This window comes from Condylura cristata, unplaced genomic scaffold, assembly GCF_000260355.1.
Source record: "Condylura cristata isolate star-nosed mole 26May11 unplaced genomic scaffold, ConCri1.0 scaffold00001, whole genome shotgun sequence".
NCBI lineage: Eukaryota > Metazoa > Chordata > Mammalia > Eulipotyphla > Talpidae > Condylura > Condylura cristata.
This window is the reverse complement of record NW_004567102.1, coordinates 80,462,935-80,482,531: the sequence shown is the minus strand read 5'-3', so window position 1 is coordinate 80,482,531 and position 19,597 is coordinate 80,462,935. Positions and strand designations below refer to the sequence as shown.

Genomic DNA, 19,597 nt, shown 5'->3' with positions numbered 1-19,597 from the left:
ATGATACGGCGATGCTTGAACCCAGATGGTCCATGGGAAAGTAGGAACCAGAGACACCACACAACCATGCTTGGAATATAATTAAACTGAATTATGTCATCTTTCAAGTCATTTAAAGAGATAAACGCATGTGATACTTCAGCTCTTTACTTTGAAGAATTTCCTAAAAAGAACTCTCAAAAGAAATTATTTAAAACGCCCTTTAGTGAACGGTGTGTGGACCACTGTAACTGTGTCCATCAGGCGAGCTCGCAGAAGCAGAACCTAGCAGAACTCTCGATGCTCGATCGGCATTTGCAAACAGTGTCATGCATCCCTTCTGCAGAGCACAAGAGGGTGCAGAGAAACCGCCATGAAGGTTCTGAAGGCTCCACATGGGGCAGCGACACCCCTCAGTGCCGTGTCCCCTAGCACCCCAGTCAATGCACCAGTCTGTCTGGGTCACCTGCTCCAGGGTCACCTGCACTGCAAAATGAAACCCAACTTTTATCCACTTTCCTGACACCTCTTCTGAGAAGCCTAGCACTCAAGAGGCAAGGTGGGAATCAGGAAAGGTGTGATCAAGTAGGCAGAGAGAATTTCCAGATCCACCAAAGTTTACATAAGTGAGCGCCACGGGAAAAGCAAAACAGGTGGCAACATCCGAAAACCATTCTGAATGGCAAAATATCCTGACCCAAGTAACTGGCAAAGTATTTGAAAATCCACAGTGCAAACTTTCAGTGACTTGGATATCCCAGCCACACCTCAGGCCAATGGGACAGGTGGCGAATCTGCAGTCGGCACTGACAGACATCCCCAGGTGGTGCTTGCTCTGGGGAGGCTGCAGCTTGCTCTCTGCTGTCACGGGCATTGTTCAGCGCCATAGGCACGGTCACTCACCGCTGAAATATCGCACCCTCCCCCTCTTTAGGGGGACAAAGAAGGAGATGTTGTTTATCTCTAGAGAGGTTCCTTTGCCAGCAAGGCACACCAGAGCTGACCTGCTTTTTATGATCTGCAAAGGGGCTTACAAGTTTGTTGTGGGTTTGCAGCTGCTGTTGTTACAACCACTCTGTCAACAGAAATTCCTGGAAGTCTTAGCCACCTTCTGGAGGGGTCCCCCTGCCTTTCACTTAAAATAATTGACACCGATTTGTCCATTTCTTTTCTTGATGAGCCAGCTTCAAAGATTCATTTCTTCCATCGGTGAGAGCAGCCCATTAATCTATTTCAGATTCAAACCATTGCTTTTAGACAAATTTATTTTATACCCAAATTCTAGTTTTCATTTGTGTACAGCAGGACACTAAACTTAGCAGCATTTAACTTTCCCGTCTCTTACCAAAAAGTTTCACAGAATTAAAAGAACAGTTAATTCAATCACAACAATCATGGAGTAAATTCAGCAAGCTTATGATCTCCTAATCTATAATCATTGAAGAAACTCAAGTAATTGTATCAATGATCCCATTATCAATGAGAGAGATTTATTTATCTCAAATACCTGAATCCTGTCAAAATGAAAGAAACCAATTTCCAACCTATTTGAAATCAGTTTTTCAAAGTTATGTTTAAATTGCTTTTAATTTATATTCTTTCTTTTGTTGTGATACGTCAAATGTAAAAAGACAACAAGGAGCTGTTTTTGGTGTAGGGTTGATTCGTTTTTAAACAATCATTCATTCTGCATTTATTGAAAAAAGAAAAGGCCATAATGTCACAATCAATCATTTGAAAATGCCAGCCACCTAGAGGTCCCTGGCTCTTTTGAAATAGATGTTTTCCATCACATCTACTGTAAAAATAACCAGCATTTTGGGGGTTTGGGGCATCCAAAAGCAAGAGTCATGTGGCTCTCCCTATAATGGAATCTCTTTCTTTCTTCCTTATGTCACTAATATCATTCTCATAGGCATTCTGCTTCTAAAAGTGTGTGCTAAGGAATTGAACCTCACCCAAAAAGAGATCTAATCTTCAGACTCTGCTCCTGGGGGATGAACTCTAAACCCCTGCAATGTTCTGCCTGATTAAAGTGGTTTTGTGGGCCCTCCCTGGTGGCACAACAGGTTAAAGCACAGCACTATGAAACTATCGAAGTCACTACAATATAAATTCGATCCCTGGCCAGATGGTGACCACATGGCGTGGCAGACCTCTCCTGACCAACCTGCTGTACCCCTCAGCAGTGTACTTCATCAGTCTGCCTGTTCTGCTCCCCACTCTGTCTCTGGTGAAGCCTCTCACCAGCCCCCCTGCACCTTTGGCCTGTACCCCAGTTCAGTATGTATAAATAAATAAATTTTTTAATGGTTTTGTCTACCTGGGTTCCCTAGGCTACCCTAGAGAGCCTAACATTGTGATTCAGGGTGGAGGCTCTGTGTCATATGGAATCAGCTGGACACTGAGACCAGCCACATGGATCGTCAACCATATCTATGTGACTAAGGTTCACAGATACTCTGGACAACCAGGAGAAGGTCCCTGATTGGCAATGTTCTGTACCTATTATCACATATCTCAGCTGAGAAAAACAGCACTGTACATGACTCCACTGGGGGAGGACAGCTGGAAGCTGGACTGGCCCAAGTAATTTTCCTTGGTCAATATTCATCTATAGCCTCTCACTGTAATAAACCATAACCATAGGGGATAACAACTTTCGCTGGCTTCTGTGAGTCCTTCTAGCAAATAATCCAACATGACTATGGTCCTGGGGACCCTTGAACTTGCAGCCAGTATCAGATCTAAGGATGGTCTTTTTGACTGCTCCCTAACTTTGCCAGTAGTACTGAACATGGACCAGAAAATGAGTGCAGAACTGTAATCCATAACTGACAGATTAAAAAAAAAATTCCCCTGCATGTAGAATATCAAACCTATTAAACTGGAGTGAATTATGCTTCTTCAGCTTTGCTAGCAAGTATGAATCTCCTAAAACAATATTTTGTCTATGGGTTTTTGTTGTTGTTGTTTTACCATTTTAAAAGGACAGGTTTATTAGGAAAGGAGAATGAAAAAACACCTACATAGTCACAGGTGGGCAGGAGAGAAGCCAACATTTTGTTAAGTAATAATTTGGCTGCGAAGAGATAGGCTGAACCCTTTATAAAAGGCATGTCGATCTTGTTCGTCCTATTTTAATATTCTTTGAACAGTTGAATTCTTTCCATTATTAACTGTGGGAGTTTCACTTTTTATTTAAGTCCCTAGATTAGTTACAGATGTATAGATTTTCAATAAACATTAATTGAGTGGGGAATACTTGATGGCCTAGGGGTTAAATCTCAGCACCATCACCACAAAGGCCCACCTCTGTGTCTTTAGTTCAATCCCCGGGCCAGGGTGCATCAGACGTCTGCTGACTCACCCGCTGCTCCCTCAGCAGTGTATTTCAGTAGCTCCACCTGTTCTGCTCCCCACTCTGTCTTTGATGAGTCCTCTCACCACTTCCCCTACACCTCTGGCCTACACCCAGTTCTTCTATACAAACATAAATAAGTAAATAAAAATCTAAAAAAAAAAATCTCGTGGCAGACCTCTCCTGACCCGCCCACTGCTCCCCTCAGCAGTGTACTTTGTCAATCTGCCTGTTCTGTTCTCTGCTGTCTCTGGTGAATCCTCTCACCGACCCACACCTCTGGCCTATACCCCAGTTCTGTATGAACAAGTAAATAAATCTTTTTTAAAAAATTGAGCAAGTGAATAAAAAGAGCAAAGCAGAATATCCAACTTGTCTTCCAATCACCCACTCAGCCTCTCTGTGTTGCAAATATCCAGTTCATATTTCTTTCACTGCAATCACCCCAATGAACAGGGATTCTGAGTGCTTCCAGGTATTTCCATCTGTATGTAAATTGCACAAGAGCTTACACGACCGGTGAAAAGCTGAACGGATGGAGAGCTGATGTGAGCAGGGTAGCTGACGATGGCCCCAGCAAGCCCTTGAAAGTGAGAAGTGACATCCCAGCAAAGGAGCCTCTGCCTTTCTACCGCCGACTGGGAAGAACAGAGGGCTGCCTTTCTGAAAACACCAGTCACGCTCGCAAACCACTCTCAGACGTCCCTTTCTGCACTGTCTGACAGTGTGACACCACCATAACCCAGCAGTACTGGATTCCAGAATTCCAGCATTACTGGAACCCACCTACTCACAGACTGAATCATGCTGCATGGGCCCGTGATGCTTGCCATTTTATAGGCTTTGATTGCTGAGGTGACAGGCAATAGCACACTCTATTTTACAAAATGAAATAAATGCACAGAAAGAGAAATCTGGTGCTTATCAGAGAGCAGTGCACAGCCACCTTCAACCATAGAGAGAGATTTTAAAAGTCCACTGATGGGACTGACAACGCCCCCAGCAGATGGCAGGACAGATACCCTGGAGACCAGATAAATGAGTTTCGTCTACCGCCCCTGCACAATGGAGGTACTCATGTGACCCTAAAATGTGAAAACCAGACAAAAGAGTGAAGCACTGAAGCTCCCTCAGCCTGGGCAGCTGCCTAGCGCCCCCTCATTCCCACAAGGTCCACTGGGCTTTCACTTCTGAGCATTAAAATCCAAATCGTAACCATGATAAAGTCCCTCCTTTTCTTCTTGTTATAGAAACATCTTTTCTACCATTAAATCAGCTCTATTTTAACATCAAGAGCATCGCTGGCACTGACTCAAATAAAATGGCATTTACTCAAGGGAAAATCATTAAGCTATCATCTTCCTAGTCAGTCCCTGCATTAGTGTGGCAACAGCAACTCTACTGCTGTGTTTTAAAGGGGCCAAATCAGAAAAGATTTTCATATCAGGACGCCACGTTTTGGAGTATGACTCAAAATGGGTAAATACAACTGTTTTTCGTATTAACCGAGGGCCCTCAAAGGAAGAAACCGAGGCACCTAAACAACGGAACGTGACATGCCAAAAATGAGCAGATTTTTAAAAGACTATTCTTCAAAATGAATGACTCAAAATATTATTATTGATGAATGTGGGCACTGGACCTATATAACATTACACGAGACATTACCTGTTGCAGGATCAGATTCAATGAGCGTGTGCTTTCACTCTGTCCTTTCACACATCTCCTGACTTCTCTGCTTAATCGTTAGGTCACCTTGGGCAAATTACACAGCTGTGCTATCTCTCAAATGCCTTCGCTGATAACAGCAGTGTCAACCTCAAAGCGCTGCTGTGAAGTCACGTGACTCAAGTGGTGCCTGATGTGTGCTTAGTGATTGTTCAGCTGTGATTACTGCTACTATCTCTCAAATTATCATCATTGCAAATAATCCTTAGGAAACCCAGGGAGGTGTTTATCACAATATCCTTTGTGGAGGAAGTGGAGGCTCAGCTCGGTTACTCCAAGACCAGCCTTCCTTCCACCCCCTACCCTACCTTGCAATGAGACTATAAATCAATGTCTGTGAGTCAGCAAAGACATCCTCCTTACATTTCTAACTTCAAAGGGGCATAATAATTGCATGTAAAATCCTTTGATCAAAAACTAGCACCTCCAGAGACAGCTGCTTTAAAAAGAACGCCAGTATTAGGCATTTAGTTGAGATAATTCGCCGTCCTGTAATGTCCCAAATGTCTTGCTGACTCAAGTAGCTGAGGGAGACCACACAATGGAAATGACACAAGTCTGGTATCAGAAAATCGGGGTTCAGTGCTTGCCCCTCAACTTATTGCTGTGAGGTTTCAGACAAGTACTTCAAGCCCTCTACTTCAAGTCATGGTTTTGAGGATTAAGCAAGAGTGTCTGTTACTGTGATGTGAACTCTGGGAAAGGTTAGGTACTATATTTATTATGGTAACCCTGCTTATTATGAATAAAATAAACCCAAAGACAAAACAATCCAATGTTTTCTGAATTGGCCATTGAACACAATAATGAACTTGACTAAAATTCTGTAGCACTTTATACCATTTTCACGTCTAGGAACCAAGAGCTACACAAAGAACACAGTGATGCTCACTCACAGACCTGTGTCTTTTCCTTCTTTCCTCCTCTGGACTCTGAGGAACACTCAGCTGTGACATCCACTCATCTCAGGCCCCTGAGAGATAAGGGATACTTTCACTCTAGGGGGCAAGAGTCTCCATTTTCACTTAATTGTATTGCTGTTAATAAGTATAGATATTTTGCTCCCAAGATACCACAAAAACTGGGGGAGAGGCCCTCCCTGGTGGCACAGCACTGAGAATCTAAAGCCACTTCCTCATGAGTTCGATCCCCGCCTGCCCCGGAGGTGACCACATGGCGCGGCAGACCTCTCCTGACCCGCCTGCTGCTCCCCTCAGCAGTGCACTTTGTCCATCTGCCTGTTTTGCTCCCCACTCTGTCTTTGGTGAAGCCTCTCACCGCCCCTGAGCCTCTAGCCTGTACCCCAGCTCTGTATGTACAAATAAATAAATATTTAAAAAAAAAAAACAACAACTGGGGGAGAGTGGGACTCAAGGCCCAACCTTTCTCACCTACACACAAAACATGAACTTCTCCACCGAGGAGAAGTGAAGCCAGAGGGAATGATACAGTGGGTGAGTGGTGTGGACACACCTTCCAATCCAGATCCCTCTCTGTGCAAACCTCCCACTCTTGCATCTCATGTTAATTCATCTCATGATGAATTACAGCTCATCGTCTTTCTTGATCGCAGCCCTACTATTCTAACTCTCCACAACCACAACAGTTTAATTTGATCTCCAAATAGGCAACTGTTTTAACCTCAGTCATTCCCCCACTAAATATAAAGGCATTGTATTTCCAAAAGAGTTAAATGGCAAGGTCTCCTGCCTCTTTCCCATCCTTGCTTTCTGAGAGCTTAAAATCAGGCTAGCAATCCTCAGGTCCAAGCAACTACATTTTGAATAGTCCCCTTGCTCCCACACACACCATGACAAAATCTAGTTTGCAACCTGGTCACTCCATAGCGAGACCTACCAGCTGGCAAGCTGTGTTCACACACAGAGATTCCAGCCACTTACTGACTCCTAACATTCAAACATCACTATGCTGTCAAAAATCAGTGAAGACATATAAAAATAGACAGGAAGAGGTAGGATTCAGGGAAAACAGAGTCAATGCAGTAAGCAGAATAATCTTTATAACAGGCAATAAAGACAAAGCAGTTTTAATATCTTCAAAGAGAAGAAAATGACAAAATTCCAAAATAAAAAATATTTAAAAGTATTTAATTGTTAAATTAAGGTATCAGACCTTAAGATTCCTGATCTTGATATTAAAGACAGTTGAAATTTACTAAAGACAGTTGAAATTTATATTATATACTAAAATTAAGACAATTGCTATTTCAAAATGTCAGTACATAGGCTAGAAGGCAGGGAAATCCTTCAGAAAGTCGAACAAAAGATCAAGGAGGTTAACGACAACAGAAAAGGGTTGGAGCTTCGATAGGGAAGATGCAGCATCTAACCATAAATAAAAAATATTGAGAAATAAACTAATAAAAATGATAAATAATAAAAGACAAATACTGAAGAACTGAAAGACATAAATTGTTAGGCCAAAAGAATTTGTAAAGTACCCAGCAACTGAATAGGAAAGGACCCATACTAGCACAAATGAAATTTCAAAATACTAGGATAACCCCAAAAGTTAATGAAAGAAAACAACAGGTCACATATTATAATAAGGCCTGAGACTGGAGGGGCCTCCCTATTGGCACAAGGGAATAAGACTCAGCACTATGAAGTTATCCGCAGCCACTGCAGCATGAGTTCTATCCCCGGCCAGGGGGCTGACCCACATGGCGCAGCAGACCTCTCCTGTCTCACCTTCTGCTCCCCTCAGCAGTGGATTTCAGTAGATCTGCCTCTTCTGCTCCCCACTCTGTCTCTGGTGAATCGTCTCACCCCTCCACACCTCTGATCTAGGCCCCGGTTCTTATATGCATAAATAAAAATAAATCTTAAAAAAAAAAAAAAAAAGGCCTGAGAATGGAAATGGCATCAGACTTGTTAAAACTAGAATGATAAAACAACAGAGTATTGACTACTTTCTTTTAAAGAGTCATTTATTTATGCAATAAGAGCTAGGGTAAAGGCTAGAGTGTGGGGGGAATTAGAAAAATATTAACAATAAAGTTCAAATAAGTTACTGGCCTCAAAACAAGTGTTTATAAATTAACCTTGTCATTTAAATTTTACACCCTCCTGTGAAGCAAGCTTCCTCCCACCTTGTCATTATGCCCCTTCAAAGTTGATGTCACCTGTGCTGGACCTTCTAGTTTCTCACATTTATCACAGGAACACACTGAAAGAACTTCATTTACCAAATCTTTAAGTTCTCTACTGGTCGTGCTTTGGGGGTTACAGTGCACATTGAATGCTGTGGCCTAACCACATGGTATCCATGGTTATTCACACAGGAGACACTGGAGACAGACCCATGCGTGGTAAGGTATCTTCATCCCACGAAGGCAATCCTTTTAAGTGACAGGTTGGCTTCAATCCCTTACAAATGCCTATGTCTACACCAAAAGACCATATTCCCTAGTTACAAATATAAGACTTTTATTAAAACGATTCCAAACCCTCTCACAATTACCTTTAAATGGATTTTTATATATAAAAACAAGAAGCATGACCAATTCCACTGGTTTGCAGTCTTCCCAAACCAGACAAGTTTAGGTATACACACTAGGATATTAGTACGGCTCAAATACACACATTTCATTTAGTATATACACAAGTAAATCTAGTTACTGATGTTAAATTTTAAAAACAGTCAAACTGACTTAATTCAAACATAGCATTTAGGAAAAGTGATTTGTTTACCTCTGTTGGTTTGTAGCAGTCTACAAGAGCTTCCTAGAATGAAATACACAGACGGTAAGTTGAATCATTTTAAAAGTGAAATTAAAAATAATTTCCGCTTTGTAAAGTTTTATGCTAAGCATGGTCACTCAAAATTTCACATTAACAATACAGAAATCCCATGTTCAACATTTATTCAGCCCTCTGAAGATAGCAAAAGCTGTACCTCTCATATGCAGTGAACACACACACACACCAACCTGGTTAATAATAAACTGTCTACATTAAGTTGAGACAGCCAGAGAGAGCTAGGGTCACGAGGACATGAGGAAGGATAATGACTCTGGACACGGGGAGCCCAGCGGACCTGGCAGTGGCTCAACCACAGACCAGTCTGTGACGTCTCTGCAGGTGGCAGTTCCCTCACCTGGGAACCAAAGGGTAGCGAAAGCCCCTTTCCAGTTCTTCATTTTAAGAAAAGAAAATTGTCATTATATTTTCTGTAGGACTAGTGCCTGCTTTAAATTTTATTACATAACTAGGATGCCAACATCTGCCAGCTAAATGGACCAACAGTAATCATTGAAACTGTTCACCATGCAAGAGACACTAGTGATTATTAACACATTAAGCACATTAATACATTAAAATGTGGCCTTTAATTGCCTTTAGGAGATCATTTGGCATTTGGTGATAACCAACAGCCGTGAACAGTAATTATCAGAGAACATTAAAAACAATGGTAAGTCAAAGGTTAATTGGCTTGAGAAACTCCCACAAGCAGATTTTAAAATGATAGATATGACCTCCTGTGGGAACAGAAATAAATGTTATTGCTCTGGACTAAGAAAACATGAGACGTCTCAACATTCACTGTTTTGCTAGTGGTGAGCGTACTCCATGGAAGGTAGTTTCGTTAAATAAAATTACAGTGCAAATAATCTTTTCTAGAAATTAATGCCATGAATATAAGCCACAGTTTCAAGAGTCCAAGGTTTAAATACTGTTTTTGTCACTCTGCCTGTCTGCCTCTCATACAGCTGTGGGACCTCACTTCCTTCTCAGGCAACTGGATCTTTGGACACAGAACCAGCTCTGTCTCCAAGATAATGCTGGAGAAACTCACACTCATAATGTGCACCAAGAACTGCATCATGACCAAAGATGTAGTCGAAGGTGAGCGCCTGGCAAGCTACTGCTTTCCTCTCTGAAAGCTACCCAATACTCGTACCAGCACTGACCTGGGGCCGGAATGACAGCATGCCAAGCTCTGGAGACCCAAGGATTCAAGCATCCAGGACCAAGGGTTCTAGATTTTGAAAGATGCTTACCCGTAATTTTACAGCTCTTTCTTCTTCACTGTCTGCATCGAGAAGATCATCAATGTCAATTTCTACATCTGGCATTTCTTCTTCCTGAGGGACAAATGTGAAGGCATTCTATTTAGTTAGAAACTGCATTGGGGGAAAGAAGAGGGAAAGGAAAGAGTAGGAGAAAGGAGGGCGGGAGACATCATTGGTATCCAAGAGATTTAAGTCACAATGCTGCAGAAAGAAGTGATATCTCAAAAAAGACAATTTCATACTGTGTAGAACTGCACGTAGGCGTATACAATGGGGAACTGGACATTTCTAGAAAGAGAAGAGACTTACAATTCCTACCCTACCTCCACCCTTCAAGAACCCCATCTCCTTTCAGGGCTTTGGATCTGGGGAAAACCGGATCCCCACTGGTTTTCTGAGGTGGGGAGCCCAGGTGGGCATGACGCTGGTCACAGCTACTGACTGTTTAAAAGGCACGGAGTCTGGGAGACATCTGGGAAAAGAAGCCCTTTCAACAGAAGCACCCCTGCAGGAGAGGGGGCTGAGGGTTCCTGGGGCCCAGAAAAGAGGCACAAGCACAAAGGGTCTGGATGATGCCACCAAGTGAAGGTCTCCAACCCCTCTGAGTCCCACCTACTACTCTCCAGCAGCCCAGTGGACTCAGGTTGGATCTTCCTGCTGCCAAGGACGTGCACTCCAGAAAGGGAGGCAGGAAAGCCTCCCTTTGGAATCTAAACTGGCCTGTGGTGGAAAGCCTCACTAATTTGGAATCTAAACTTCCAACCCAAAGTGGATCTCTCCTTTCCTCCTCCCTCACCTCCCTTGTGCCTCTGCGGACACGGATACAAAACGGACACGGATACAAAACGACGGTTAGGAAAGTGCCCTCACTCTGCATTCCACCTTCCCCTGAGACTCACCTGCGCTCCCATTCCCCGCAGGGAGCCCGAGCACCCCCGGCCCTGGGGAGGACCGCTCGGCCTGTCACGCCAGGACCCGCCCCCGCCACACGGGCAGAGCTGGGTCTACACAGCATGTGTATCCTGGCAAATTCAGCGGCATCCACAGCACAGTGTGGCTTGAATAGCCACCACATCAGCCCAAAATACCCACAGGCAGTTTCAGGTGACTCACTCAAGAAAACCAAGCAAAAGTGTTGATATGTGTAACCGTCGCCACACTCGGAAGTTTCCCCACCACCCCTTCCCCCACCCACGAAATGACATCTGGGTTCGGTATTTACACTCAGTGCGAACACAAAGGCGCTGAAGTCATGGCTTAATGAAATCGAGGACACGGCACCCGCTCAAGGAGTCAGGGAATGCAGTGTTTGCTAAAACTAAAGGACAAAGCAATCCTCCTCGGAGCAGCATGGCGACAGGTGTTCGGCTTTCCTGTCGGTTTGGTCAAAAGGCCACTTTTCACTTCTGAGGCCAAGGGCCGAGTCCCACTACCAGGAGGCACCGCATTCAGAGGTCCTCGTGAGCATCAGGCAGTTTTTGACGCAAATGCATCCTGAATCCAGATCTGAGCTGGGTAACCTTGCACAATTAAATTTGACAAATAAAGTAATAAAAATAAACATGCAGTCGTCCCCAATCTGGGGAACAATGCGAGCCAGAAGGCTGCTTTGGGTCAAGTCCCAGGCACGAACTCCAGATATATCCCGCCCTGCGCCCACATGCCGAAACCCCATGCAAGCCACGCCCAGACCAATCGCCGTTTGACAAACTTTCAACCAATCAGAATTCCAGAACTGAAAACCTCATTTGCATAACGCACTCTGCCCTTCCCCACCACCCATGCCCCTGAGTTCCTGGGACTTGGGGTGCCCTCTGAGTCTTTCTCTCCCCAGCTGCAGCCCTGGAGCTCAGAGAAAATACAGAATCTGGAAAGTTAGAAGGGCAAAGCCAGAGCAATGATGCTCAAGCTGTAACTCGACATTCTCTACAGTAGTTGACAAAATTAAGTTCATTAAAATGAAATACAATTAGCAAGTCTAGTCCTCAATCACATTCGCCTCATTTCAAGCGTTCAACAGCCACATGTAGCCAGTGACCAGTGCACTAGACAAGACAGGTTTGTACAGCTTGTGTCATCGCAGAAGTTTCCCTTGGATAGCCCTGCCCTGAAGTCCACTCTGGCCCAAGCCCTGGAAAGAAAAGCACTCTCCCTTCTCAAAGGAACTGGACAGGAAGTAAAGGAAACGCCCAGTATTTCGAGGCCATGGGCACCCCTCAAGGGTGCAAGACCCAGAAACACTGGGCTTTCCAAGTGGGAAAGCCATTGCAAACTGAGTCTTCCCTGGGTAACTATGAGCGCCCCTCCCAGCCCCAAGGCTGCCACTGTGCCCATCAAAGGCAAGAGGGAGCTTGAGTTCCCTCAGAGGGGACAAGGGGTGTGTTCTGAAGGTTGGTGATGCCAAAGCCAAACCTGGGTCAGACTTCGAGGTGGCACATCAGCAGAGTCCTAGGAAGCAAGGACTCAGTGCCAGCTACAGAGCCCTGTGTCTATTGCAGTGGTACGTATTTTTCATGAGGAACATGGAAATACTCTAAAGTCTGCTGAGATTCTCTTTAGTTCTACTTTTAGTCTGTTGCTCTGCGAACAGTTCACTAAACATGACAGATTACATACCACTTCCAAGGGTGTGGCCACACCCACAACCCACTGTGGTGTACCAGACTGTGGTTTTGTGTGGGGATTTCCTCGAGTTAAGAATGAGTCCCCAAACTGCGGTTGTGATGATAAGTAGTAAAACAAGCACTTCAGGGTCACTGGTTCACCAGCTGACATCACCCTAGATTTAGTCAGAGGTGCTCCTGTTGGCACCCACAGAATAAAACCCTTGGTCATTTTCATGCTTCCTCTGTTCGGAAATCTGGTGGAAATCCACCAGTGTGAGACATTAAGTGTCTTGTTTAGGCAGGAAACAGTGTAACCTACAACATCACCAAAGACAGCACAAGCCTGATTGCTGTAGGAATTAGGGAGAGGGAAGACTTCTCCGGGCAGGCAGGGCGGACTGCGCAGAAGGACAAGGATGTAAGCTGGCTGTACATCCTGAAATGGCAGGATTGGGGCAGGTGTAGGGCTGGGGAGGAGGCACCCACACCTGGCAAAGAGATACACAGAAGACAAAAATACAAGCTCCGTTCTAAACACAGGGTGTAAAGGGCCCTTGGTCTCGGAGTCTGAGCTCTCAGGCTGCAGATATTAATGCCTGTGGAGGCCAGGCAGGTACCAGAAATCAGAACTGGGCAGATTGAGGTGCTATAAGGGGTTGTGGGAAGTGGGGCAAACTGGAGAGAAAAGGCCTCCACCTCCCATCCCCAGTGGGAGCAAAGAACATTTCATTCCTGCCTCTTCCATCTTTAAAGAGCATATACTCCAATGCTACACACTGTCCACATCTTGAGGAAAAGGGAGACATGCAGGTTTTTCTAGCCAGTCCTCAAAACAAGCAGTGTCAGCCTACAGCCTGCCAGTTTCTCCTCATCCTGCAACGTCTGTAGGCATTAAGGGCTCCAGAGCAATGGAGAGAACAAAACATTTGCAGCCTAGAACTGTCTGGCTCCCAGGCCAAAGCAGAGGGAGGGCTGGCCTAGCTGCAAGGGCCCAGCCAGAGGCAGGTGCCAGGAGGCCCCGGAGCCACCACTCTCCCTGCTGTGTGCCAACGGGGCTCACAGGCAAGTTGTGCAAAAACAAAAAGGATTTTTTGTTTGTTTGAGACAAACAGGGACAGGAAATCAGAATCTGAAGATTGAGCTGGTTGTTGGGGGAGGGAGAAGGATCAGTAAAGAGAGCTCCAGGTTTTGAGCTTCTGGAGAAAGAGCCAGGCAGGTTCTCAACACAGTGGTCCTGAAATGAATAAACACACACATCACACTCAACATGTGCGCACACACATACAAACAGCACACATCACAAGCAGCTCTACTTTAATGACAATCCCAAAAGATTTTGTGTGCACATGTATTCTAAGAATCAGCTGGAAGCGATCCTGTAGTAGCTAAGATGTCCCCAGGAGGCTCAGCGTCTAGCTGCGACACGTTACTTGTCATGGGCTAGTGAGGAAAAGGCCAAAGGGCAGATTTAATATGTGTGACTCATTCATGACAAGTGAAGCCAGAAGCCATAGGAAAGGTCACAGAGCATCTGTATCTAGCTCCTAGCAGAGAAGGAAGGATGTCCCCACCAGAGAACATTCATGCTGCACATTTGGTTGGGTGCTGAGTGTTTAATTTGCAATTTTGAATCTTTTTTATAATTGGAAAAATCATAGGCACAGAGAGTTTGCATTGGCTCTAAGTACGGCATACTTAAATATTATAAAATGATTAAATCAGCCCTGGAATCTGCAAGAAAATGTTTCCATTTAAACAGGAGCCCAGCCTACCCTTCAGAAAATCACTGCAAGGTATCAGAGCAGAGGGGTGCAGGGGGGTTCCTGGAAACTCTGGAAAGGAAACAGGTCACACACAGGACAGAAAAGCCCTGGCCCCAGCCTCCCAAAAGGTCTGTCACAGCCGGATATCAAGGAGACAGTAAGGCCAAAATGTTCAAACCATTTCCAACCTGGAAGCCTCATCACCCCCAAACTGTCAGCCGACAGAGGACCTGTATGTCTTATGTGTTAATATATTCGTCTCCCATTTTTAGAAGAAATAAACTAATATTTGACCCATGGACCACCCATTTATTTAGGGGTGCCCACCCCCACTCACCCCTGTGTAGTCAAAAATCTGAGTCTAACTTTGAACTCCCCGAAAACTTAACTATGAATAGCCGATTTTGCCTGGCAGCCTTGCTAATAGCATAAATAGCTGATGAACATAAACTGTAAGCTTAGGAAAAAAATCCTAAGGAAGGGAATCCCCCTGGAAAGCCCTACTATATCACCATGTGAACAGGTAAACAGACGGGGTGTATTCAACTGCCCTCTTGTGGGGGTCAGTTATAAGAATGTCACTGGTAGCTGAAGGCCGGGAGGTCTGTACTAAAGCCAAGGAGGGCCAGGAAGTGAAGAACCCGGCTGTGGAGGCTTAAAGAGCTGAAAGTTGAGCCTCATTTCTTAACCTGGGAACGAGGTTCAGGCTTGATGGGTATAGATCTATGCCCAGCCATCCAGCAGGGTAGGAGAGGAGGCCTCAACTTAGGTGTTAAAGGGAACTAAACTGGGGTGGAAAAGTGTAGAAAATCCCAGTTTCAATCCCCTGACCAATGACAGGACCCATGCTTCCCAGACATCCGAATACACAAGCATTAAAATACGCTCTGATGGTGGACGTTTGCTCAGTCAAACAGCAAAATCTCCAAATTCCTCCTTTTAAAAATTTAAAACCTCTTGACCAAACTTGACCCCATAGAAGTGAAGGGTTGTTTTAAATCATCCCCACAGCGGCTGCTGTTCTTACACCCCAGAGCACAGGTCTGCCCCACCCCTTACCAACACAACCCGTAGCTAAGGGCCAGTGCTCAGGGCCAGTGCCAAGGACAGCTGCAGAAAGAGCAGGGGAAAGCCACACAGGGCAGGCGGTCCCCAGGCAGGCCCCCACACAGAGTGCCACCCCTTTCCTCTGATTCGATGAGACATCGTGAGCAGAGTGAACAGGGTTATGGCTTCACACGCACCCAGAATATGCCTGAGTTTTCCAGCTTTTTTGGCCTTTCTCACTCACCCCACAGATGATGGTGACAGTCTCAAGCTACGTCAGCCCCAGTGACAAAGGCTGCCCTCCCACTGACACTGGTACAAGAACCAGCTCAGAGGTAAGGCATTAAGTTAGATTATTCTAGAACTAGGCACATCTCCATCGGGAACCAGGAGCACCAGACAGATCCACACGACATGGAGACTTCAGGCACTTTTTAGGCTCTAGGGATGGAGAATGAGCAATTGACAAAATACCTCCCGACCTGGAGACTAAGCCCTGATGGGGAAGACAGACGATAAACACATGAGTAGACTAAAGTACGTAGTAAATACTGACAAATATTTTGGGGGGAGAGAAATAGGCAGAGCTGGTCACAGGGAGTAGCAGAACTGGGGTTTTAAGTAGGGTAGTGGAGAGATACCCAGTGAAAGACCTGACGGAGGGAAGCATGCTGACTTCTGGGGAAGACCACCACGGATAAGCACAGCCCAGGTATGCTCAGGTGTGCCCAGGTATGTGCAAGGAGCTGCGAAGAGTCGAGTGGAGCTGGGGGGCAGGGCCCCCATAAGACTCTGACTTATCCCCCACTGAGAGATAATCCACAGAGGGTTGAGAGAGGATGGCATGATCTGACTCACCTGGCTGGGGGTGCAGAACAGCTCCGGGAGGCCAGGCAGAGGCAGAGCCCCCGGGGACCGCAGGAGTAACCAGGTAAGAGATGGCGCTGGCCCAGACTAGGGTGGTGGGCGCGCAAACCTGGTTCTGTTCTACGTGGGCCGGTGCTGACCGGGCCTCCGCGCACAGCGATGACCTCAGCTGCGCTGGCTAATGTGGTTGGCGGGGCCAGAGCACTGGCAAGGTGCAGCTCCCCTGGCTCACCTGTTACCCAGGAGTGTGGGAGGGGGCGTGGGGGGCGTGGGCAGGGGTGGGGGAACACGATGTGGGCGGGAACTGCCCCACCACACCACAACTCAGCCTGCGCTGAGGGAGACTTGGTGTGTGATGCCGCAGCCTGGGCATGTAGGATAAGCCCAGAAGTCGGGGAGTGGGGGGGCCGTGACCACGATGCTGACTAGGAGGAGGAGCTGCGTGGGAGACCAGAGGGCAGCAAGGAGCCAAGCTGGGGGAGTCTGAACCCCAGTGGTGGCTGCCCCTCCTCTGTAGGGCCAAGGTGGGCACCACCAGCACCGTGGTGCGGGCTGCCTCGCCCAAATCTCCGCTCTCCCCAAAACCTGATATTTATCAGTTCATTTTTTAAAAATATTTATTTATTTGTGCATACAGAACTGGGGTACAGGCCAGAGGCTCAGGGGTGGCGAGAGGCTTCACCAGAGACAGAGTGGGGAGCAGAACAGGCAGATGGACGAAGTACACTGCTGAGGGGAGCAGCGGGCGGTCAGGAGAGGTCTGCCGCGCCATGTGGTCACCTCCGGGGAAGGCAGGGATCGAACTCATGCGGAAGCGGCTTTAGCTTCTTAGTGCTGTGCTTTAACCCGCTGCGCCAGGGAGGGCCTTATCAGTTCATTTTAATAAGTGAATGTCCCTGAAATGATAATCATGGCTTTCCAGACACAATTAAAAAGAAAGAAAAAAAAGACTCAAGAGTCAGGACAGAATTGGGGTTCTGAAGCACTGTGCCTGGCCTCAATAGCTTGGGAGGTGCACCTGTCTGTCATGGAGGGGTCCCGGGGCACTTGGGGGACAGGATGTAGAGTGAGAATCCAGCCACTGAAGTCTCAGTCTGCCCTGCTTCTCGACACAAGGGAGACTCCTCGGCCTCCAGCTCGTTCTGCCACGCTGCGGAGCTTGGCTAGAGCAGCGCAACCTCCGAACACGCCCACACCTGGAAATGTGGACAAATATCTCACTCTTGGGCCTGAATAAAAAGCGGCCTGAGTGCCCAAGCACGTCCTCATCCGCCGAGCTGGTCACACAGGGCCAGGCGGCGCTGAATCGGCTGCGAGCTTTTGTCACACGAATCCTCTTTTTAAAAAATAAAATGTAAATGTCTCTCCTAGGGAATCTTTCATTCGTGATGCCTGAAAATTGCAAGACCTAATGCATTACCCACTTGTTCAAAAGCACTACCAGGAATAAAAGGGGGAAAAAAGAAAAGACATGTAAGCAAAAATCCCCAGATGTAGAGCTTTCTGGAAACAATAACACATTGCACGTCTGCACAGCTGGTCGCTAGCGATGCCGACGTGACAAGAAAACCAGGAGGTTGTCCCTAGTAAGGTACTTGAACATAAGAGATCGCTGAGGAGATCCTGAAGGCTCCAGTCTCCAGCCTCCTGCCCCGGGGCTGACTGACAGCAGTGTTTCCCTGCAGACCTCAGCTGGGCACGCAGCACCTCCATCACCTGGAGCACCCCACATCAGCACCCACGCCACTACAGAGCTGAGGCACACAGACATCAGCAAGGACTCATGCTAGGTTAGCAGGGACAGGCAGTTCGACAACATGAACCAGCAGCTCAGCCATGAGCCTAAATTGCAAGTCCAAACACATTAGTGGCTTGTTCAAAAGTTGCATGCAGGTTCCGGGCCACAGGCCATGGGTGAGGGTGCGGGGCAGAGAATACAGCCGTCCAGAGAGAGGGACTGGTGCTACCGCCATTCGGGTCTGGCCCCTGTATAGAGAAAAGCTTGCAAATCACAAATAATGTACAGGTGCACTGGAGAGTGAGACTGGGAAGAGGATCTGGAAATGTCACTGGGAGGAGGCACCAGACACTTTTATGTCACTCCCGGATAAGGACCCCAGGACCAGCAGGCACTGTGCAGTTTGCAGTGTGCAAGACTATTGTGGCAATGAGCTTTCAGACCACAAAAAGATTTAGGGGAGCAGGGTACATATATTGCTAAGTGAAAGAAGCCAATCTGAAGAGATCACCTACCACATGATCCCAGATATATGACATTCTGGAAAAGGCAAAAATTACAGAGACAGTGCAAAGCTCAATGGGTGCCCTAGGCTGGGGAGAAAGGAGGGGTGAACAGGCAAAGCACGGGGCTGCCAGGGTGGTAAAATCATTCTCTACCTACTGTAGTGCTGGATACATGTCACTGTTATCAAATCCTAAAGAATGTACAACTCAAGAGCCCTTCAGTGGGGAGCCGAATAATGGCCTCTCTATAGATGTTGATCTACAAGGATCTACACCTGACACTTCTACAATGTTATCATGCAATGTTGCTTCGATGTTTTTAGTAAAGATTTATTTATTTATGCATATAAGAGCTGGGGTGCAGGCCAGAGAGGATTCATCAGAGACAGAGTGGGGAGCAAAACAGGCAGACTGACTGAAACACACTACTGAGGGGAGCAGCGGGGAGACAGGAGAGGTCTGCTGCACCACGGGTCAGCTCCCTGGCTGGAAATCGAACTGTCTCTGCAGTGGCTGCAGATTGCTTTACAGTGCAGAGACTTAACCTCTTGTGCCCCGTTACTTTGATTTAAAAAATATTATTTTGGGAAAAAAAGAAAACAATCCCTGATTTCACAGTAGACTTCAGTTAATAATAATGCATCCCTGTTGCCTGATCAGCTGTAATGGACACATCAGACTGATGTGAATGTGGGAGGAGAGGGGGAAGGAAGTACATGGGGGCTCTGAACTGTACATTCAAGTTTTCCACAAGCTTTAAACTGCTCTGAAACTAAAGTCTGTTAATTAAAAAGCATAGAAAAGGGGGCCCTCCCTGGTGGCTCAGCGGGTTAAAGCACAGCACTGAGAAGCTAAAGCCACTGCAGCATGAGTTCGATTCCCGCCTGCCCCGGAGGTGACCACATGGTGAGGCAGACCTCTCCTCACCCGCCCGCTGCTCCCCTCAGCAGTGTACTTCGTCGATCTG

The 19,597-nt window shown here is 46.4% G+C and overlaps 1 protein-coding gene across 1 annotated transcript in view; it reads right to left on the bottom strand.

Moving 5' to 3' along the window:
- PPP1R14C (protein phosphatase 1, regulatory (inhibitor) subunit 14C) overlaps positions 1 to 19,597 on the bottom strand; it is a gene marked incomplete at its 5' end in the record, with an annotated part of 76,831 nt that overhangs the window by 8,604 nt on the left and 48,630 nt on the right. Inside the window, 2 exons of the mRNA XM_012735102.1 lie at positions 8,782 to 8,814; positions 10,092 to 10,175. Coding sequence (XP_012590556.1) covers positions 8,782 to 8,814; positions 10,092 to 10,175 — 117 coding nt within the window. The remainder of the gene's footprint in view (positions 1 to 8,781; positions 8,815 to 10,091; positions 10,176 to 19,597) is intronic.